Genomic DNA, 23,876 nt, shown 5'->3' on the forward strand with positions numbered 1-23,876 from the left:
TAATGGAGTCCAAAATTATATTCCAGACTGCAGTGTGACCCCCAAAACTCTCTTGGCTGCATTCCCCAGGTCAATTTTTCGCAAGCGTGTTATGAAACACATTAATCTCTGAGTGCCATATAATGTTGTTTTGCAAGCGAATAATGCACATATTTTTATGTATTTTGAAATGTATTTATAAAAGTAGTTATACTTAAAATACAGAATAAATAAGTGAATATAAAAAAATAAAAACATCCTTAATCCCTAGGCTCCACCCTCTGCTCCATCACAGATAAATCAACAGTGTAAAATTGTTGTTTTTCTCTAGAACAAAAGTTCACAGCTGTATTTAAAAGTATGCTGATGAAAAGTGATTCATAAGGTGAAGTAATCATTTTTATACAGTGCATTTGGCAGACTCCAGCCAAATTACACCATAAAAGAAATATTATATTTGACAGCAAACTGTTAGCAATCTGAAATTTGAGAATGAAAACTCTCTGAAGACTTACTTATGACTATGCTGCTCTCTGATGGTACCCTTTCTTACCTAATAGTGGTCAGTATGTGTTTTTCCCATCTTCATGAATTTAAGCTTTAGATAAATTTCTAACCTTCTTCTATTGTGAATTAATTCATGTTTGTTTGGTTTAGACATAATTGGAGGCCATTACATCTAATTTGTCTGCTACAAATTATTACATAGAATTCTTACAAGCTAAATATAGAAATAATTAAACTTGTAAAGTTTTGGGCTACCTTACTGGTTTTTAAATTACATCCACTTTGTCTGTTGAATTTTTGTTTGAAAAGAGCATGTGTGATTCACCCAACTGCTATGTACATAATGCTAGATAACTTAAAACTGTAACAAATAATTACAGGGACTCAACAGAATGGGATAAACCTCTTTATTCCCTTTGACATGAATGACTTGGGAGCAAAAGGTTGCGACCTACAGGGTCAAGAATACTATGTGGAGTGTTTGAGGGTAGTAGATTTATCAGACAATCCTATTCAGTCTCTGCTTTTCCACTGAAGCTGTCCTGATGCTCTGCAATTAGTAGACACCCATTTACCAGGGATGTTAATGCTCCTTCTGGGCTTTGTTTGTTTTGCTGTTTGTATAGAGTACTGACTGGGGCTCCTGAGTGTGGAATTCACTTGCAAGTGATTTATTTTTTATCTCTAGGATGTGTTCCAGCTGTTTTGGTTTGGTTTGAGTTTTTTTTTTTTGTCTCCTGGGAAATCATGGTTTCAGATAGCAGTCAGAGTAGCAAACTTGGAGAAGTTATAAGCAATTATCCTTAATAAATTTATCTTAGGCTGAGGGAATGTAGTTTTCTTTCTGTCATGGACTTTATTTCTATTTTTATTACCCTTCTCAAAAAAAAAATTTCCAATATGTTACTTTTTTATGAATTAAATTAAACATTCGTCAAGGATTTATAAGAACCTATTGAGTAAAGTTAGAAGTGAGGATGTCACTACATCTGTGTATTCTAGGAAACCCGTGGGATATTTTACAAAAGAATGTGCCCTTGCTTAAGCTTCTCATTCAGAAATTAAACCCCTATTGATACATGGAAACAGACTCCTATTCATATGTTCCATATGATTTGTAGCATCCTAATCCTTGCTATGAATCCTTTCCTTATTCTCAGCATCGTAGACTGAAACACATCAATTCAAAACATGGCTTCTTCACATTTTTTTAAAAATGTAATTTCTTGGGTGAATACAGTGCTAATCATCTCTTTTCACAAGTCCTGGGGGTTTCCTAAATCCTGTTGAAGAGTAGTTCATTTTCAGTTATTTCAAAACTCGTTTTCTGTGCATATAGTAAAATTTGAAATGTGAATCTGTACATTCATACAACTACCTAATTTCATAAACCTTCCATTTTTTTCACTTTAACTAGTGCTTATATCTTTTACCTTCAACTATCAGTGTATTTTGGGTGAAAAATATAAAATAATTATGTTGTTAAAAAATGTTTTATTTCTAGTAGCCATTGGAAAATAATGAATTTAATTAGACTTTAGCAAGTAATGGGTAGAATGAAGGACCATGCAGCTACTATGTACTGCCTGGTTTACATGCTTGCTAATAACTTGACTTTAATGTACTTGTTTTGAACTGTGGTTGCCATATGAAAGTAAAACTTTTGCTGTAGTTTCTTGCTGGATTACAAGTAAAATTCTGAAACCATAATGATCTTTTCCGCAGCTGTCTAGTTTTTTTAACTTTATTGTAAACAATTAAGATGATATAAGTCCAAGAATTAACATCTGCCATGTGAAGTTAGGAACACTGTTCACATAACATTGATGAGTATATTAAAGTAGTAAAAAGCCACAAAGAATATGCCACTAGAACTTGGATTCCTCTCCACCTAATGACTGCAAATTAAAAATTAAGCAGCCTTGTCTAATCTGCTTTCATGGCTTTGCAGTGTCCAGAGCAGTCCATGAGTCAGCATCAGGTGCAGTTAGAAAAAAGACACGTTCTGGCTTGGGAAGAGATAGATGGAAGAATGTAATCCCCTGAGGAAAACAGTCCAAATGTCCTGGCTATTACTCTAAACTTTTTCACTGGAAAGCTGTCAGAGCTGAAGGAACATGGTGCAAATCTTTTGTCTGCTGATTTTCTTCCTTTCCTGTTAAAATGTGGAGTATTAGCAGGTCAAGCGGCCCAAAAATTTCCTTTGCGGTATTACACTCTTTCTTTACTTTGCCATATTTAGTTTGGTGCTTCTCTTGGAATTAAGGAGACGTGTAATTGGCAATCCCTGTTTATTTATTCTTACTAAACCTTTATGAAGAGAACACAGAAGCAAGACAGAAACATAAGATGTCTCCTGAAGCACTCTGTACAAGAAAACTCAAAGGAAAAGGAGAGAAGGATGGCCAGCTTAACTGGATGGGTACAGGCAGAGCCCATAGTTTCATACTGAGTCCTTGGTCTACCGTCACACTTGACATTGTTTCTTACAAAATATTGACTTTGAAAAAGGTGCCTGGCGCAGACCAGTAGAACAGTTAATTCCAGTTGGCTGCACATTTGTATCAAGCACAGAAGTAGTGGCAGATGTGCTTTCTGGACTTCCTACAGCTGTCTCACAGTTGTGTTCCACAGCCAAGCCAGTTGTGTCGCTTCTCCAGATGTGGATTTTGTCAGTGTGGATTTATTTACCTGGCTGTGCCTCTTCTTTGGGCTGATGACTGACTAGCCCTGCTTTTCCTCATGAAGTTAAGCTCCAAAACTGACCTTTACTTTTGGATAGCAGACATAATGCAACACCTTCCATTCCCAGGCCTGCTGGGACTGCAGCCACGTGAAGGTTTGTTTGCAAAACCATTTTTATATGGCTTTATATTTTCAACAACAACAAAGTGCATTGATCTTGCTGGCTAAATGTAAAATGAGGGCAAGATCAGTTTTATTCTAGGAGGACAAATGGTTACATTTGTGACTTGAACATTAAAAGTGAATGAAAATTCCCATATGAAATAGGCGAATTCAAAGTTAAAATCAGATTTTCTAGCTCTTGTTTACTATTTTTGAGGGTTTTTTCAGCTGAAGGAGCCGAGGGTTGATCATGGGCTGATCCCTTCTGATTTTTCATTCACTGCAGTGGTACTTTGTTATCAAGGAAAAGAAACCTTCAGAACAGCTTGAGAGAATCTCCACTTTCCGTTCCCTCCTTAATAAAGTTATGCCATTGGTTTAAATTTTGGATGTGTGAGGTCATTTATGTTAAGTGTTGGCTCTATTTTTCAGTCTTTTAATGTAGAATAAAAATACTTGAATTCATGAGAGATTGTCTAGTTTTCTCCCCATTCATGTCAAATATCTGACTTTTATTTTTCTTTTAAGTCTTCGGTAATGGAGAGTCCATGACATCCTTAAGCAATCTATTCTTAGCCATTTTTTGGATAAGAGTTTTACAGAGTCTGATTGAATATATCTTGATACAATTTTGGTCTATTCCTTCTTCTCTCATCCACAAACATGAGTGAAACAGATTATTTGCTTTACTTTGTAGCAAACTTTAGTAGCAAGGATTTATCACATACTGCTATATTTTTCTCCCCCTTGTATCCCTCTACCCTGTTCTCTTTTCTGATGCACAAGACAATTTATTTCAGCTGATAAAGCTTGATAAATAAAATAGAGCAAGACAATTCAGTGTTTTGCAAGTTGTAGCCTTTCTTTTACATTCCAAATCAGCTTTTGCTTTTTAATGCTTCACAGTTCTTATCCTGTATTTGTGTAGTTGATTGTTTCTCCATACATATAATGCACATGCAGTTGATGAATAACATCCTGGGGTTTTTACCTGAGCCAATGTCTTCCACTTCATAAAGTCATAGAATCACAAAATGGTTTGGGTTGAAAAGAGTCTTAAAGATAATCTAGTTCCTGCCTCCCTGCCATAGGCAGGGACACTTGCCACTAAATCAGGTTGCTCAGAGCCCCATCCAACTTGAACATTGAATACTTCCAAGGCTGAGGCATCCACAGCTTCTCTGGGCAACCTGTAATAGTGTCTCATCATGTGCACAGGAATCTTTTTTCCTAATATTTAATCTAAACCTGCTCTCAGTTTAAATTTACTACCTCATGTCCTAAGACTTTTCTAAAAAGTCCCACTCTGGTTCTCTTGTAACCCTTTTAGGTATTAGAAAGTGATATAAGGTCTCCCCAAAGTCTTCACCAGGCTGAACAACCTCAACACTCTCAGCCTGTTTTAGCAGCCCTTGTAGCCCTTTTCTGCTCAGTATTATCTGCAGATGTAATAGGCATGCACTTTTTTCTCTGTCACCACTTTTACTACTGAAATTGCTGAGTAGCAGACATCTAGAATTGGTGCTTGTGGAATACCACTTGGTCTGTCCTTCCAGTTTTTCAGCAAGCCATTGATAACTGTTCTCTCTCTACTCTTGTCTAACCACTTTTGTATTCATTCTAGCTATCTGCCATTAAATTATGTTTCTGTGTTTGTTATTGTAAGAAAATGTCACGTGCTTTAGGTCCAAAGCCTGAATTAAGTCAATAGCATATGACACATATCTCTTTGCATTCCTAGTCATGAGACCCCGTGTTACAAGGATTTTTTTTGATAAGAGTGTATTCATTGTTAGTCATGTCTTCATGATTGTCTTCCAGGAGCTTACAGGGTCTGTTTATGTACAGCCTTCCTCCTTAGGAAGCCAGCTGAATTACAGTTTTGTGTAATTCCTCCTTTCCCAGACAGCACCTTGGTGTTTAGCACTGTCTTTTCTAAAAATAACCAAACATCCCACAGTTATGGACCTTTCTCACTATTGAGGTCACTTTGGTGGCTCACAATCAGTCTGTACCTGGCCTTCTCTAGGATTGCCAGGAAAATGCAGATTATGCTGCATACTTTGTAGCTGACAAAAGCAGATGTGGTATATTTACAAAGTGAAATAATTGTGGGAGGTTCTACTGATCTCCTAAACGATACCAACAGCATTTACTTCCCAGCAATTATTATTGGTTGATTATTTTCATAAATACCATGTTTTTGCTTAAATTAGTTAACTGCAGCAACTATTCAGTGTAAAACAATTAATTTTATTTTTCTTCATATTTTGGAGGAAATCTTGTGTTTTATCTAGATGTTTATATACATTCTTGGTATGGAGTTAATTTTTTCTTAAAAATTGTTTTTTCAAAAAAATCAAAATTAGAAGCAATTACAGATGTTCAGAAGCCACATTTATGTGATTATTATTAGAAGAAAGAACATGCATTGTCCATCACAGAAATGACACATTCTCCCTCTGACTGTGACCTGTAGGCTTGGGCTTTGTGTCAGCTCACTCCAGGTCCAATGACCAGTCTCTCAAGTTGTTTTTTTTCGATTTTTTTTGGTGATGCAACTTTCTATTCCAAATACTGCACCTGGATATTCAGCACTAAAAATACAATCTAATTGACCAGCACTGTAGTAATTTAAAATAAAACTGTTATGTTAGAGTAAAATGTGGTCTCTTGCTGAAGTATAAGCTAGCAGCCAGCAAGGGAGTTACTCAGGAGTGGATTTCTGTGGTTGCACTGAAATTTGGTTTTCAAAATAGTGTTTTCTTGAGGCTGTGCGCAAACATTTTATTCACTATATGGTTCCTCCAGAGCAGATTTTACATTTTAATTTCATTTCAAGACATCCAATGGTACTTACAAGCATCAGAGGCAAATACCGCAGCACTCATCTCGGAGATATGGGTGTAAACTCTGGGACAGTGGGTAAATCTGCAAGGGACAGTCATCATCACAAAGAAATAGAAGTTGAATTTCAAAAAACTTTGCAACATAGTAATTTAGTTTGTGTGTAACAACCAGCTGATGTCCTAGTGCTTATGGCTAAATACTTGTAATAATCTTGATGATTTTGGCAGCATTCTGCATTATATGGAATTAAAAATATTTCTGAATAATAGGGTAAAGATCTCAATTCAAGTTAATGTATTGAAAACAACTCACTGATCTTTGCTCTTTATTCTAGCTCAGCAGTGGCCTGAGCACATTCAGAATGATTGCTAATTTCTTTAAAATAATTTTATAGCTTTTCATTTCATTACAAATTTATCCTGATTATATATGTTATTAAATGTCAGAGACAGGATTAATAAATGTAAAAATATAAATGGATTTTCTTCTTTTAATCACATTTTCCCCAAATTGAAACAAAGCAAACAGCCAAACCTTTCCCTCAAATCCAATTTTGGGATCATTTGGGAAAATCAAGTGTTGTATCCATTTCTCTTGAATGCGTGAATTAATCAATCAATGAGAGAGGTTTAGCTTGCTGAAATTTTGAATCATTTGCAAAGAGCATTAAGTATGTTTACAAAAAACAGTTCCAGCAAATTTAGCCTCTTATTTTTTCTTTTTCTTTTTTTCCATTTGCAAAGAGCCATAAGAAAAAAGCCAGAGGAAAATTTGGCAGTAGATAAGTTTAGCACAATTCTCCTTCTAAGATAGAATCACTGCAGGTGCCACTATTATTTAATAAGGAGCAAAACCCGTTGTGGGTTTAAGGATTATTTGTATCGTAATCCTGTAACAGCGTGTCCCTTTAGTGACTGACTCATTGTTCTGACAACAATGAGATGGCATCAGAGCAGCCCTGGCTCCAGAGGTGGACGTGGCTTTGAACACGTGTTGAGGTACATTTCTCTGTGTCCTCATGCCTCTGGAGACAATTTGACTTCCCATCTTCATGTCTCCAGGGGTTTTTTCCATTTCCTATTTTTGTTCTGTGCCTGATTTGGAGAGAGTGTTTGGGTTTTGCTTTAACAGAAGGTTGCTGTATTTTGTTAAAACACTTGTAAGAAAAAGGTCAAAATTGAATAGTGGAAAAATTACGTCACTTTGCAATATTCAACAAATCAATTGAATTAAGCAGATAAATCCTTAACTTCATTGTTCAGTCAGCTTTTTTAATTGCTTAGAGAGCTTTATTCAGCTCTGAAGTCCTCAGCACAGGAAAGACATGTACCTGTTGGTGCAGGTTCAGAGGAGGCCACAAAGATGATCAGAGGGCTGGGACACCTTTCCTGTGACAAGCTGAATTGGGGTTGTTCAGCCTGGAGAAGCGAGGGCTCCTGGGAGACCTTAGAGCACCTTCCAGTATCTAAAGGGGATTTATGAGAAAGGTGGGGACAGACTTTTTAATAGAACCTGTTGTGGCAGGGCAAGAATTGATGGTTTTAAACTACAAGGGTAGAGTTAGACTGGATATAAGGAAGAAATGTTTTATTATAAGGGTGGTGAGACACTGGCAGAAGTTTCCCAGGGAGGTGGTAGATGTCCCATCGCTGAAAACATTCAAAGCCAGCCTGAATGGGGCTCTGAGGACCCTGATACGGTGGAGGGTGTCCTTACCCTTGGCAGGGGTGTTGGACTAGAGGATCTTTAAAGGTACCTTCACCCCATACTGTTCTGTGGTTCTGTGTTGGCTTCTTCTATTAGCTGTGTGAGGCAGGGACTTTGATTAAGGATTTTGGGATGGAAACGTGGCCATCTGAATTATTCAGTTGTGGCTCCTGAGCCCACAATGCAGCACTGTTGGTACAAAAAGATATGGACTATCTGCATCCAGCTAAAATAACAAATTTTTTTTGTCATTTACAAGATCTTTTAAGAGAAATTTGACCCACTGGAATTGCAGTTACTTGCACATTTCAGAAAGTGCTAACCTCTGAAGAAATGAGACTGTTGTAAGTAGTAGGATAATTAACATCACTAGAAATTTGATTTCAATTCGACAGTAACACAGAAAACTTGATTAACAATCAGATGTGAAGTTGATTGATAGCAGCTTTGGTTTTCAACTCTGAATCCAGTATTGTAATTTAACTTCAATATAAACAGCTTTCTTTTTAATTGAAGAGTCACATTCTTCGCAGAATTGCAGTATTTTTGTTTTAAAATGTAATTCTCTGAATTTACATAAGAGCTTAATGGAACCATAGGTCACTGTTGACTACATGATTTGTCATTTCCACACACCTTTTCTTTCCAAGTATTGGAAATGATGCATTCAACTTGGGTCAAGAAAAAAATAATGTACGTCCTCCATGGTGCTTATCTTGTCCTTCTCCTTGAATGTTTTCCCTATTTACTGTTTCTTTGTTAATTTACTTTTTAATGAAATACGATTTTATATTCACTGCATGTAATTTTTGCAAAACCGTGGCCTTTTCAAAAGATCGTTTTATTCTTCAGGCACAACTGAAAGAAATGCCATGGATACATTTTTTAGTGTTTTAGTTAAACATGCAGAAGTTAGCTATCTGATTTGGAAGCACAAGTTATGAGACTTCTGACTGAATTTTGATCCTGGTTACATTTGCACCTTTAAAAGTTTGAAGTATAATTTTTATAAACTACAACTCCTCTGATTTCTGTTGTTTTTAATGGGATTTCTGACATGTTTTCCAAAAGCTGCATGTTTTCCATGGGGTAGGAGATTAGAGTTTTGGCTTATAATTGCACCTTATATTTTTTTTTTCACAGTTCTGGCTTGAATAGGTAAGAGCTGTGTGTAAAAATAGAAAGAAAATATATATTTAATCTGTAAAAGCAGAAATTCAGACAAGAGATAATCTGGGTATGAATATTTCTTTCCCATAAATTTACTTCTGGATTTCCTCAGTGCAATTTTTCTTAAGAAAGAGAAATGAGCTTTCGAGAATAACATTTGAAGGACAGCTGGGGGGAAATGTGTAAGAGCATCTCTGTTTGTAGGAAGAAAGGGCAAAAGAGAAGATAGAAAAGGAAGAAGAGAAATAGATACAGAAGGCATCTCAGAAAAATGGCACCTGTTGCTGTTGACTTTTAACACTGGGGAGAGGATGAGGAATGAAGTATTTGACATCATGGAGTCCAGCTGAAAAACAGAAGGAGGCAGATACAGTAACCTCTCTAAGCAACTTATAACAGAAAATGGATTATCCTCTAGAGATCAGCATAGGTCATAAAATACCGTAGATAGCCTTTAATTCCTAAAAGCAAGGGATTTAATAGCAAGAGGTATAGCTGGCATGTTCAGACACAGTCACATTTCATCAGGATGATCTTCACTTCTCCATAAAGAAGAGACCTTAACATGGAAACGTGGTCCCCCGACCAGTCCTCACAGGCAGAGGTGCTGCAGTAAAATGCGAACACATGTCCTGTGCTTGAAGTATTTCCTTCCCACCTGGCCACAATGAGAGCTCTGCATGTAGGAGTTTCTAATTTACTCTTACCCTAAAGGATACCGTAAGCACTGTGGGGATGTTGTTAAACATGGCATGTTGTTACTACTGTGAGCTGCTTTCTGCTTACCAGTTCCGTGGGTGACAAGTGACGTTCCTTCAGAAGGTTTCTTGTACACTGTATATTTAGAGGAAGTCTTGAGAAGAGCTATGACAAGACATACTAATAAAAAACCCCAAAACAGACATACTAATAAAAACCCCCAAAATATAATTGCTGGCATCCAGCCTTGCAGTTCAGTGTGGGAATTTCTTCCCACAGGATGGAGGGAGAGTACAGTTAACTCATGTACAGCACCTCTATACATATACAAACATAATTACAGCTAGTTCATGTCTTGTTGGAAGTATAGTTTGTATCAAATCTTGGCTCTATTCCACTTTTGCTGTTTTCTTTATGAAAAAATAAATGTGTGTGGCCGTAAGTTAAATTTATCTTATAAATATGCACGATTAAAATCAACCCTATTTGCTCATGTGCCAGAATAGTCCCAGCAGGGGAATTTTGAGAATCCAAATTTATTGCTTTGGCTCCTTGATTCTTCTGCTCCTTTGGCTCCAACCAAACACAAGCTCTGGCCAAACAAAAGCTGGAATGGAGTAGAGCATTTCTGCTGTGTGATCAGGTCCATGGTGCCAGCAGGGACAGCTGGCAAAGTCACTGCCACTCTTGGCTTTGTACCAGGGACAGTCCCCATCTGATGGGAGAATGTAACCAAATTATGCACCATTTAAATTACTGTTTGCTAGACAGGAAACAGTGTTTCCCTCCTGCAGAATGGGATTTGGTCCCTGGGACATTCAGGGTGGTGGGAAACATAGAGCAGTAGAATGTTTTGGTTTAGAAGGAACCTTAATGATTGTCATGGGCCAGGACACCTTCCTCTAGATGGGGTTGCTCAAAGACCCATCCAAGCTGGCCTTGAACGCTGCCAGGGATGGGGCATCCACAGTTTTTCTGGGCAACCTGTGCCTCATCACCCTCAGAGTGAAGAGTTTCTTCCTAATACCTAATCTAAACCTGCCCTCTCAGTTTAAAGCCTGTCCTCCTTGTCCTATCACTAGATGCCCCTGCAGAAGGGTAGGTGAGCTACAGCGAGTCCCTCAGATGCCATACAACTCTGCAAGTTCAATAGAATCCTAAAAAAATCCCTTACAATTCACTATTTAGATTTTTCCCCTCTCAGGGTGTCTGCAGTGCTGGGCACATGTGATGTATTGTGCTAGGCTCATTTGAAGCTTGAGTAGTTCGTGGGGGTCAGCAGCAGAGTGCAGGCTTTTTCACCCCTTGAGCAATGAAGCATTGAGTAAAAGTTATTATAACCAATTAGTGGTGGCATTATTATTACCAATTAGTGGCTGCATGAAGCAAATCATTACTCTAAGTTCAGTTATTAGCAGCCAGGTGTTTGTGAAACGTGCCATGTGCAGCCAGTGTTGTACCTCAGCAGTCACTGTTGAGGCCAGTCACTGAATTTGTGATGTCTCTGCAAGGGGGTTGTCACAATCTCCCCCCAACACTGCCCCCCCCCAAAAAAAAGTGTGCTTGAAGTCCGTGTGTAGGGCTTTTTTGGTTGCTGCCAGTGTTGTGTTCCTAGTCAGTGAATAAAAAAAGTAATTTCAATCTCTAGACCAGCATTCTGAAACCTTAAATATAGTGAATTCATTATCCATGATGTAAAACAAAAAATTAGAATTACAGCTTTGTTGTTGGTTGCCTCTTCGTTCGTAAGAGCAAAATGGCCATGCCAGAGAAGGGGAGTTACAGTCCAAATTACTCTTGACTGCAAGTATTGTTTCTCTTGGACTCCTGTTTATAAAACTCTTAATAAACAATTTTCCCACACACCCATTAGTTTTGCAGAATGGTTTTACAGGAGACAGTTTAGACAGCAAGCAACACTAATTATATTTTATTTAAAAGCTTAATTGCACTTTTTACTTTTTTAAAATTAAATAGGAAGTTAAGGAAGAAAAAATTCTAATTGTGTCTTTAGTGTCACTTCCTTACTGAACTACATATTTAACTTTGATGTATTTTTCAGGGATATTCATAGCTGTAGATCCAAATAAACAAAACAACAAGAAAAAAATAAGAAAAGTAAGCATAGCTAATAAATTCCAATACACTAAATACTTTCTGAATAGAATTGACTTTTTTGTGTAATTAGAATAGGCATTAGAAATATTTTTTGTTTCTTGGAGGAAGAAATTAGGGGGTTGGAGTGCTGTTTTCTCTTTTGGTTGTTCAGATGTCTTCTGATTTACAATATTAATGAAGAAAGGATTTGACATTTTCTTTGAGGTCAGTTTAAAGGAAATGAGTTGTAGGATAGCATCCATCAGGGTGCTTCAAGCACAGCTGGGCAGGGACATCTGGTGGTGCAGTAAAGGAATCATTGAACACTTGCAACTGAAAGTGAGTTACATTGGAATAATCAAGGAGAAAACATAATTATGGCCATACTATGATTACTTTTCTGTTCTGATATTATTCTAGAAACACTTATGTGCTTGTTTAGATTGCAGTTTGTGTATGGTTTTAATTTACTGAAAAAGTAGAAACTAAAGCCCTATTCATGAGCTGGCAGCTTGCTGGCATAATGTGTTGGACACCCTTCACTCAAAGAGCATTTAACTTACAGTCAGCTGCAGGTTTAAAATCGAACTTAGGAAACTGGACTGTGGTACTGTGGATAAAGTGAGGTAGATATTAAGCCTGTGCATTCAGACTCTGGACTTCTGCCAGTGATTCACTGTGTTCTCTGGGCTAAGCTGATTTTTTCAGTCCATCATTTAGTTTTCAACCCATTTTTGAGTCCATCATTCTGTAAGAGTGCTGTAATAGTGTTTCAGCTTCTGAATTGTATGTATGTTTAAAGAATCACAATTAAAATTACTACATGTCTTTGGTTTCAAAGTTCTATGTTAGTTGAAGATACAATGAGCGATTTTATTTTTATGTATTTACCTTGAACCCCTCTACATCATAAATATGTGACCAGTATTTTAACTGCAGTCATCTTAAAAGACAAACTCTTTGCAATGATTTTTTTGGTGCTGGTGCTGTGGAACTGTGTTCATGCTGACAAACCAAGTCCTTGGAAACATATGTATTGAAGGTTGTAACCTTGGAAAGAATTTGGAAAGGAGTGTTTAGTGCTGTGATGTCTTACCAGCTCTGCACCAGGCACTCCCCTGCCAGGACAAAGCAAGACTTTCTTCATTTGTGAACATCTTTGATTTGATGTTTTTCCTGCTGTTTGTGTGTATCCAACCATTGGTAGTACATGTTGGCCCATGCATGGAATCTTTTGGGAGATGGTGTCACCTGCTCTTGAAAGGTGTGTGGGCACTTCCAGGGACAATGTGGTCTCTGCAGGTGGAAGGCAAAGGGTTGTCATCAGCTGCTTCTGTTCACAAAGCTTTTGTAACTGCTCTCCTGCCTTCCCTTAGAGTAGGTATGCTCTTGAAATGGTGGTGCTGCTAAGTTACTAGTTTGTGCTTTGTGTACTGTGTCAGGAATGCATTTTTACCATCATGTATTCCCCATACAATTGTACAAAAAGAAAAGGAGAGAAAACACAGATATCTCCTCTCTCCTATGCTATCAACATGGTTTTTGAGGAGAAATCAGTAGCAGCTGCAAGCTACAGCTCCTTTCATTGTATCCTGGACAGAAAAAAAAGTCAATAACCCAAATCTTCCACAGCCAAATATGGGCTCCTTGCTGTGGTCGTTCTTCAAAAAAGGAACCCTGTAGTTGGTAAGAACAGATATATATTATATATATATACATACTATCAAGCTCAGAATCACAGCAACCACTGACTGTATAATTAAAAAACTGGGACTTTCAGATTAAGAGTCTTCTTAAAGTAAGAAGCTGCAGAGATCAGCACTTTGCAAAGTACAACAGTTTATCTCAAAGTCAGAGAAATTCCCTGCAGCTTTTCACAAGAAGGGTGGGCGTTTTTGTTGAGATCCAACCCTCCTTTCTCTCCTTGCAGTAAAACATTTGTTTTGTTAAACTCATCATGACTACTTTTCCATAAAGCAACAGTTCTTTGTCTTCTTGCATTGTTGCCCTAGTAGTTCTGTTACCATCCTTTAAAAATTTCTCCACTCTTGGTTTGGATAAAAAAGAGAAGCACTGGCATTTGATGCTGTGTCCTTCGTTTCAGAGATGTCCCAAGGCTGTGGTGACAACTGGGAATCAAGGATAACCACAGAGTTGATGCAAACGTGCTGTTTTTTGTTAATGAAAAGCTGGTGTTCCTCCACAGCCCTTCTATGCCGTATGTAATCTGTAACACTTTATATTGCCAGTAGCCCATTATAGAGAAATCTTTTGGTTTTGTCTTTCAGGTGCAAAGATGGCTTGAAAGGATTTACATACTCTGCACTAAAGTAAGTGAAGTTTCTGTGACTATGTAAGACAAGATTTTGAGGAATGATGCACAGTGGCAGCTGCATTGTAAGAAAAGATTATTCCTATGCTGCTCTAAAATTTGTCCAACTTTTGGGTATACAGCATATTTTGAAGAAGGTATAATCATAAAATCGTTTGGATTAGAAAAGACTTCTAAGATCATCCAGTCCAACCTGTAACCCAACACTGCCAGGTCCACCACTAAACCATGTCCCCAAATGCCACATCCACATGTCTTTTAAATACCTCCAGGGACAGTGGCTCCATCACTTCCTTGGCAGCCTGTTCCAATGCTGGAAAATCGTTTCAGTGAAGAAATTTTTCTAATATCCAATCTAAACCTCCTCTGGTGTAGCTTGAGACAGTTTCCTCTTTTGTGTGCTAGCAAGAGAGAAATCCCTTCATACTTGTGACTGTTTTTAAAGGAAACTCAGACATATGATTGCATGTTTTGGAAGGAGCACTTATCTTCTGTCTTTCTAAAACTGGAATTCATGATAACCCATATTTTCCTGGAAGCAAATGGCTGCTGGATATTATTTGCTGCATTACATAATGACAAAGTTTTTACATCTTCTTTACCCTTGGCTAGACTGGTAAGACTGCCAAGGTACAGTGTAACTTGGATTCTAGTGCATGGTTTTAGGAAACATTTTGCCATTGTGTCCTCCCTTGCCATTGATATGCAGTAATTCTACATCTAAGATGAGCCAATATATTGACAATATCAGCTTCAGGGTGAAGAAAAGAAGGCTGAAGATGAGGCCAAGTGAAACAAAGTTGGTGATTTAAGTGGGAGCAAAAACATTTTGAAGATTCTGCAAAATTGATATTTTATAAAAATATTGTAGTAATTATCAACCTTTATGTAACCCCATTTTGCTGGAGAGAATTGAGATATTTCAAGTGCTTTTTTATATTCCTACTTAGTGCTCTTCCTTTGTCTGAGAGGCGGACTTCCCTGTTAATGTTTTTGGTTTTAATTTTAAAAAATTCCCAGCATCAATTGTGTCCTCTAGCTGAAGCATGTCTTTAAATATATGGATTGATCTTCTCAATGAAAGAAGTATGAGATTTGGCAGCTGTATAAGATGGGTTTTTACAGACCTGGGAGTAACTTGAATCTGGTCTAAGACTGAGAGGCTTATACAGGACTTCATGTATTTCTTTGAGTTATGTAATTGCTTTGGTCTGTTTTGCTTTTTTCTTTCAGGTTCATTGTAGGGAAAGAAGAAATCCCCACCCATTCTTTTTCACCTGAAGCAGCATTTTCAAAAACAGATAGAAAAATCAAGCATAGTGAAAAAGTATCACAGTCAATGAACATACTGGCACTAACAAAAAAGCTCATGGACAAAGTGTGAGTAAAAAAACCCAAAAGAAAAAAAAAATTGAATCATTGTTATATAGAGCACTTTAATGTCTGTTATGTTATATTTGATAATATTTTGTAATGCTTCTGCTTTACATTTCAGCGTTTTTCTATTTCATTTTTACTAGGTAGTTAATAGTGGCAGATGATGAACTCTGGTGAAAGCAAAACTTGAAGAACTGTATGACCTTGCAACATGCAGTTGTCTAACAAGGGGGAACAAATTCAGCCCATGATGAGTGCAGGATGGTGTTGCTTTTTCTGCAGTTTTCAGGAAAATCAGTTCATGGCATAGTTCTGCTGGAACGAGTGGTACTATGATGGAGGAAAATTACACAGCAGCAGATCTTACTTATGTCACCATAAGTGACTGTAACATAGTCTTTTGGGAGACCTACATCCCTGTTTTGCATAAAGGAGAACTACCTAAAAGAGGATTGGTGGCACGTGGGCTGCCTCTGCTGTCTGGAGATAGGAAATTGCAAAGCAAAGAGTCTAAAACTGTTCTACACGAGGTGAGATCTAGACATGTGAAGTTAGGCAAGGTGGGTGTCCCCCTATCTACAGGATCCAATTCACTGTCTTTTATGAGCTTAAAGAAGGGAGAGCAGTGAGCTTTTCAGTCTGATATGTTGAGACTGAGCATATGACTTACTTCTGCTGACTGATTCCTCTGCTTCAGGCACACTGGATACCACAGGGAGTCATTCATTTACAGGGAAGATGGAGTAAAAAATGGGTTGGGGATATATTCACGTGACACCTATGAATCTTCACTTCTGCTGACCTCTTCCAGAGCAGTTTTATGACCGAATCTCTGCCTGCTCTCACACAGGAGGGCGTCTCCACGTGCATTGTGTACTCAAAGTATTGGCTTATTTTACTTGCTCAGATGATGAACAAACATGAATTGATCCCCATCACATGGTGACTTCCTATGATTTGCTGTGGGTTTTAGTTGAAAAAGATGAGGGAAGTCATCAGTGGTTTTTCAGGCATGACTATATTAGACAGCAAAAGTCCTACAAGGAAAAGACACCTCCAGCCATAATCAAATGCTTTTACCTGAATTGCTTATGCCTGTTTTGTCTTAAATACCCATGACTCAGTTTGCTAGAGATAGTTCATTGCTCTTCTGTTGTTGGTTAAATACAAGGATTGAAGATGGAGAAGAACAGTGTTTTAGGGTTTTGAAACTCCCAACTCAGACATTCAGCAAACTTTCAATATGCAGTTTTTATGCTCCCACTGGTTTCTCTTCCATATGGTTCTTTTCAATATAATTGAGTCTAAATGCCTGTAACCTGAGCACATTCTCATTACAATTTTGCTACATAAACTGACCTCACAGATGATTTATGGCCATTAGACTTTATAGTACACGATTCAAAACTTCCAAGATATTTGACATAGTATATAAGTTGTGTAATTTATTTTACATTAAATCTTAAATACTTGGATATAGCAAAATATAATGTTCAGACCCAGTATGAATTACTTATTTTAATTCTACATAATGCAGGGCTAGAAACTGTACAATCCACACATCCCACCAACCCAAGCCAGTCTGTTTTAAACACTCAAGGTCAAATTCTCAGTCCAAAGGAAGAGCTACATAAAAATCTACACTGCAGAAGAAATAGCCCAAAAGTGAGAGGCTTGTAATTGAGAGAAGTCTCACAGGGTGTGCATTAGTATGATCTGTATTGCCTTTCAGTGACCCTTACAGTGGTGTGAAAGATGAAAGGGCACAGGCAACAGATGCTTGCTCAAATATCCTTCCATAACCATGGAGCGGAGACAAACCAGAAGAGGTCACATCACTTCTCCTTGTTGACCATGGCAGAAAATTTGTTCTTTAATTTAGCATTTTATGTGTAGCATGGCAAGAGGTTGGATCCAAATAAGTGTGCAGACACATTTTCTTGGTGTACAACTAAAGTATTGTTAGTTTTTATTGTCCTTTTATGGCATCATAAAAGTTCACAGTGCCCTTCAGTGGATAATGGGGAGAATGAGTGCTGGGCAAATAACACTTTATGTATTTTTAGGCAAGAAAAATTTATGAAGTCTCCTGTTGCTAAAAACAGCTACGAGTTAATACGTGTTTCATTATGCTTTTTGCAGGTGCAAACATGGCCCAAGGCATAGATGCTGTAAACACTATGGAGATAATTGCATCTCATACTGTATTAAAGTAAGTGCAGAAAATGTTGGATTGACAAACTCTGGCAAAGAAGGGGTAAAAGTCAGGAAAAGCATATGCTTAGGAAGTGAGCAATGAGCCTGTTACTCATTCTTTTCTATTGAAAATGTGACAAGCCAGAAAACAGATTTTCTCAATTTAGGACGGGGCGGTGGTGGGGTTAAAGTTCTCTGGTCTTTCAGATTAGCTGTAGTGAATGAGTAACATAAAATGTGTGGGGAAAAAACAGCTTAGCAAGCAAGGAACTTGTTTAACTTCACGGCTGAGCCCACTTGTGAGTCCCCCTAAATAAAGCACCTGGAATGTGCTGCTGTGGCAGGCAGCCCCGGTCCCCGTGCAGCTGCACGGCTCTGGAACGTCGCTGCTGGGCACTGGGTGCACCCCTCCAGTCGTTTATTTTAAGGGCTTGGGGTAATGAGAGATTGGTCACAGTTGCTACGCCCAGGAAGGGCTGTTTATCTCTGGTGGTATAATTCATCCTCCATTATTAATGTGATCAGGGCATTTTTTTCAGAGAATTGCTGTGCAGAAATTTGTATTAGCTGGCATTGGGTTGGCACAGGTGGTACCACCTGCTATGCCTGTTTTGGGAGTTGGTAAGGCTCCAGAAGTTCCCAATTCCTTAACAGTTGACCTGGCTTTATATATGGAGCAGCAAAAATGTGTTTGAGTATCTTCAGATGCTTTTAATGCATATTACTTTCAAAAATAACTTTTTAAAATGTTAAACGAATCCAAGGATGGGGAGGAAGGTGGATGTTCAGGAATACACATCCTTTTCACTTATTGATTGAGCATAATTTTGTTTTGCTTTAAATATCCTTAAATAGAATGAGGGAAGGAAAAAGGCTAACTGATAATAAAGCTGAGTAAAGACTTGACCTGACAAAAGTAAATTTTAAAAATAAATTTTTATAAAGATGTTCTCTCTTTAGAGAAGACAGTTGAGCATTTGAAATTTATTTCATTCTTGGACCTGTCTTCTTTAGTATTTTGGTGTAAATTATTCTTGACTACAATAACCTAGTGAGGAAAATATAGCTCAAGTGGCAGTCGGGTCCTCTAAATTTCCTGACTGTTCTGTGACTTTTTATTTAAATGAAAACATGAGTGAAAAAAAAAAGTATTTATATTTTTAAAGATCCAAAATTCTCAAAGTTCAGTTCTGTGACTGTTCCTGGAGTTGATCAGTAACAACTGTCAGCTGACATGATTTGAGCATGTTTTTACAATTCCTTTTCTGCAATGGAGCTGTCAAACCTGATAACGATGTGATGAGCTGCTTATTGCCAAAACTTCCCTTCAGTTTCCCCTTACCCTTGAACAAGTTTTCTTCTCATAAATACATCTGTGCTTTAACTGCCATTTGCATGCTCTTCTTCTCCTGCTTCACATTTAAATGCACATTAGCTCATTGACAGCATCATGTTGTAACATTCAGTAGTGCCATACCACCTGAGTTCATTGACTTCCCTTCAAACTTTAAATACTTGAAATGCTTTGTTCTTGTAAGTGTCTGAAAAGAGCTGTGACAGAAGCAGTGGAAAAATATTTTTCCTCTTTAGGATTTTGCTTGTTTACAGTGAGGAGCCATTACAGTGAGGAGCCACAGTAGAAGTCCAGTTATCTGTTTCTTCTGCTGGTGCTGCAGACAGGACCAGATAACTCCAAATTTACTGGTGACTAGGGTGACCTCAAAGAATGATGTTGTAGCATCATACAATGGTTTGAGTTGGAAGGGACCTTAAAGCATTCCAGCTCCCTTGCTATGGGTAAGGTCACCTTCCACTATACCAGGTTACTCAAAGCCTCATCCAACCTGACCTTGAGCAGTTCCAGGAATGGGGTATCCATGACTTCTCTGAGATTATTTTCTATGATAGTAGTCCCAAAGTTCTGTATCTTGAAGGAATCTGGGCTACTATGTACCCAGAATAAACATTGAATATCTTAATTAATTGATTTTAACTATCTTAACTAATTCCTCATATATTGCAACAGGTTGAATGAAGTTATGGTATGTTTCTGAACTTTGTTTATATGCACATATGCTTTTCTGAATTTGAGTTGTAGCAAGTATCTTGAATGTATTAAGAAATTTGTTTCTCAAAAGCAGAAAGGTTTATTAAATTCTGGAGATATGTCATTACACTGTGCTACCACTTCTGGCTGATCTGAGCTCCAACTGAAAATCTTTGTGGAGAAATGGCTCTTAGCAGAGTTTTCTTTGCTCACTTGTGTTTATTACAGTGCCCTGCATATGCTCTGCTGTGTACTACATCCATTCTTATTGGATGACTTTTTATGGAAGATAAAGGTTACAATACTGTACATGGATTATAAGATATAATGCTTCCTGTGACTGTGAAAAAGCACCTGTAGGTGTGATATGATTTCAGCTGTTTGTAGTAATGAGCTAAATAGAGAGATTTTGCACAATACTTGGTATTTCATGGGCATCAACACTAAACCTCAGTCCTGTGGTGCGGGACTTCTGATTTGGTAACTAATAAGAATAAAATCAGTGATGTGTTTGAGCATTTAACTAGTTGTAATTTAAGTGTTTCTTCACCCCACTGAAGTCACCTTTGCTTGGTAAAAACATCAAACACACCATTCTGTTGTTTCTTGTTTTGGGCTTTGTTCCTCACAAAGGTTTAGGACATTTTCTTATTTTTTTTTATAATGGCATGAAGGAATGGAATTTTTTCTATCAAAAAAATGCTGTTGTATTGTTGGATGACTTAGTTTCTTCCACTTGGTTCTCATAAGCCACTTCTTGAGTAGCAGGAAGAGTAATTGCTTCAGGAAGAGTTTATTACTGGATGTTTAGCCACAATAAATTTTTATGATCTTTATGATGCATTATAAAGTTCTTTAGGAGGAAAAAATGGTTTTAGTTTCTGAGTTTGAAAGGTTGCTCAGTCAAACCCCTGCCAGATTTCCTTGTCACTGGAATTGTGTCCCTGTAATTGAATAAGGTGCTTGCCTTATTTGCAGGTGAGTGCAGAAATAGTTTTCACATAAAGAATCTTCCAGACAAAAACTGGGTAAAATTTATTCAGAATTATTTAATAAGGTTCACCTTAGGGTAAGAATAATGGTAGGAAGCATTGGAGGAAGTTAGAAGAAACTGGGGAGAATAATTTGGAAAAAAAATTGAGTGTGGTTTTGTGTCATGTTAAAAAAGAAAACAGGTCCTTATCCAAGGTGGAATAGTAAGTAAATTCTTTGGAATCCATTTTATCCCTTCTCAGTAGCTCTGCACATGAAGTCCCTTCCAGCTTCTCCCTTTCCCTTGCTGCAGGCATCCCACAACCTCATGTTTAGCTGAGGAAAGGTCTGTGAGCATGTGCCAAGCCACCAGGGTTAACTTCTAATTCTCACACTTTCTGAAATTTAGTTTTGGTGGACTTTTTCCTCTTTACTGTTTTCTTGAGACATTTGAGTACAGAAGTGTTCATTTTTTTCCACTGCATTGCTTTCCTCTATAAACCTCTATAAACCCATTTGTGGTTAAAAGCTGGTCAGTAAGCTAGAAATGTAGACATCAGGATTATTTCAAAGGACAGAATTTTGGAGTATAATAGAAGGCTTTTTCTTGAGACCTTTCAAAAATTCACAGAAATTAAAGAAGAGTCAATTGTCTGTGATTTTATTGGATTTACTATTTTACAGGGTAACTGGGAAAAAGAAAACTCTTGAGTTAGAAGGTGGGAGTAGAATACATTTATATGTTTTACATATTACCTTCAGAGTGGGTTTTAAACTATTTGATGTCAAAAATAAAGCCTTCTGTAGAAGCTTTGGCTTTTTCTTTTCCAGAATTTGTGGTTTCTTACCACAAGATCTCTATTTCTTTTCTCTAGGGCTTCATTAGGATGTTCAGCATTGGTTACCTGATCCAGTGTTGCCTTCGGATTCCTTCCACCTTCCGGCATCTGCTTACACAGCCATCACGGCTACTTTCCCTCTTCTACAACAAGGAAAATTTCCAGCTTGGAGCTTTTCTGGGATCTTTTGTCAGTATATACAAAGTAAGTTTATAGCATACAGAAATGACAAATGCTCTGGGTTTTATTTCACTTTTCAATATCACAAAGAGCTAAAAAGTCAAGCTGCTTAATGGTACTGGTGCTGTTTTCTACAACATGATACTGACAAATTTTATACTATTGCAGTAACCAAATTGTAAATAGAAAGCTGTTCTTCCATTCTTTTTTCTGTAATTTCTAAATAGACCGGATGGATTTTGCAACTTGTTTTCAAGATCAGGAGATAGAGAGTACTTCAGAGAAAGTGAATTCATATTTCAGAAGGATTTGCTGCTACACAAAAGCATTTTCATGCAGGCACAAGTAGTGACTGCAGTAGTGTCTGTGTTGCCAGAGAGAAGCCTTGTGCAGATTTTGTTGGTTCACATACCTGGAATTCTTACTTGACACTGAATAGCAGGAGACGGCAGAACATAGAGCATGTAGTTGAGGAGATATTGCACTTACTGCTTGAAAGTGTATCCTTTCTACCCCATTATAAGATGACAGATTGTGAACTAATATGCATTCATACTGCATTGTTGGAATTAATCCAATTATGTTTATTTATGCCAAAAGAGAATGTGACAAAGCACCTGCCCTAATGCAGGATAGCACTTCAGCACAGTGCAGTGCTGAAGTGTCTTTTGCACTTTTGTATTCTTAATCACATGGCATTTTCCAGCTGCCACTTTATTTGTTCTGCAAATTCAAGATCATGCTGTATTATTTCAGGGTAAATGTTATTTACCTAAAAATAAAAAAGAAGGTCTTAAACGTAAGTAAAACAGCACTTCACTTGATTGGTAATTAAATTGAGACAACAATTTGTAGGTTACAGAGTCTAAATTTTTTCATAGCAAAGTGCAAATGAGCTGTTCAGAGTTTACTTGAAAATTAATTTTTTTTCTTAAACTTTAAGAAAAAAGCCTTTAGAATAGAAAAAAAATTAAATTGCAAAAGCTAAAATTATTTTGATGTATTTAAAAGCTTCAATTGAGAGGTGCAATTTGGCCCAGTGGATACTCATAAAATGAAGGTGACATATTCTGACCTTTATTTACTTTTTTTTTTTAAGTATGTACTATATTTTAAGTATTTAAGTATTTACTATATTTTTAAGTATGTACTCAGCACTGGTGAGGCCACACCTTGTGTCCTGTACTCAGTTCTGGGCCCCTCACTACAAGAAGGACATTGAGGGGCTGGAGCGTGTCCAGAGAAGGGAAATGGAGCTGGGGAAGGGTCTGGAGCACAAGCCTGAGGAGGAACAGCTGAGGGAGCTGGGGGTTCAGCCTGGAGAAGAGGAGGCTCAGGGGTGACCTTATCACTCCCCAAAACTGCCTGGAAGGAGGCTGCAGCCAGGTGTAGGTCAGTCTCTTCTCCCAAGTAGCAAGGGACAGGACAAGAGGAAATGGCCTCGAGTTGCCCACAGGAGGTTTAGATTTGATAATAGGAAATCTTCCTTCACTTAAAGGGTTGTCAGGCACTGCAACAGGATGTCCAGGGAAGTGGTGAAATTGCCATCTCTGGAAGTGTTCAAAAGGTGTGTGGATTTGGCACTTGGGGATGTGGTTTAGTAGTGGACTTGGTGGACACTAGGTTGGAATTGATCTTAAATGCCCTTTCCAGGCTAAATGATTCACCAATTCTATGATCTACTATATGTTATTGTTTGCATTTCATAACTTACACAAATTTGGGTTGCATTTTATTTTTCTTTCAGTCTAAATAGGCAAGTAGGGCAGAAAAAAATCTAGTTTTCTAATTTTCTAAAAATTTCAACTCAAAAAAATTGGACCATGGCAAAAAAAATTTAAATGCTTGGTGTGTTTTGGATCCAAGGGATATGAAGTTCTACTTTTTTAGATTAACGTGTTTTCCTAGTTCTGGAATTTATTGGATGCATGAAAAAAATCTCTGAAGGTTTTGTATGTAGTTGAAAAGAACCTTTATCATGGAAAAGAGTCTAGCAGGTACAGCAAATGGGGATGATATGAATTCATGATTAGCTTTGATATTAGATTGGAATTCAAATTAGATTAATCTAATTTGA

At 37.6% G+C, this 23,876-nt stretch overlaps 1 protein-coding gene across 1 annotated transcript in view; it reads left to right on the forward strand.

Annotated features, from left to right (window-relative positions):
- TMEM135 (transmembrane protein 135) overlaps positions 1 to 23,876 on the forward strand; it is a 154,017-nt gene that overhangs the window by 122,947 nt on the left and 7,194 nt on the right. Inside the window, exons 7-10 of the mRNA XM_005485784.4 lie at positions 14,145 to 14,186; positions 15,422 to 15,568; positions 17,708 to 17,777; positions 21,656 to 21,823. Of these exons, the coding sequence (XP_005485841.1) occupies positions 14,145 to 14,186; positions 15,422 to 15,568; positions 17,708 to 17,777; positions 21,656 to 21,823 (427 nt within the window). The remainder of the gene's footprint in view (positions 1 to 14,144; positions 14,187 to 15,421; positions 15,569 to 17,707; positions 17,778 to 21,655; positions 21,824 to 23,876) is intronic.

This window comes from Zonotrichia albicollis, chromosome 2 (assembly GCF_047830755.1).
Source record: "Zonotrichia albicollis isolate bZonAlb1 chromosome 2, bZonAlb1.hap1, whole genome shotgun sequence".
In the NCBI taxonomy this organism is placed as follows: domain Eukaryota; kingdom Metazoa; phylum Chordata; class Aves; order Passeriformes; family Passerellidae; genus Zonotrichia; species Zonotrichia albicollis.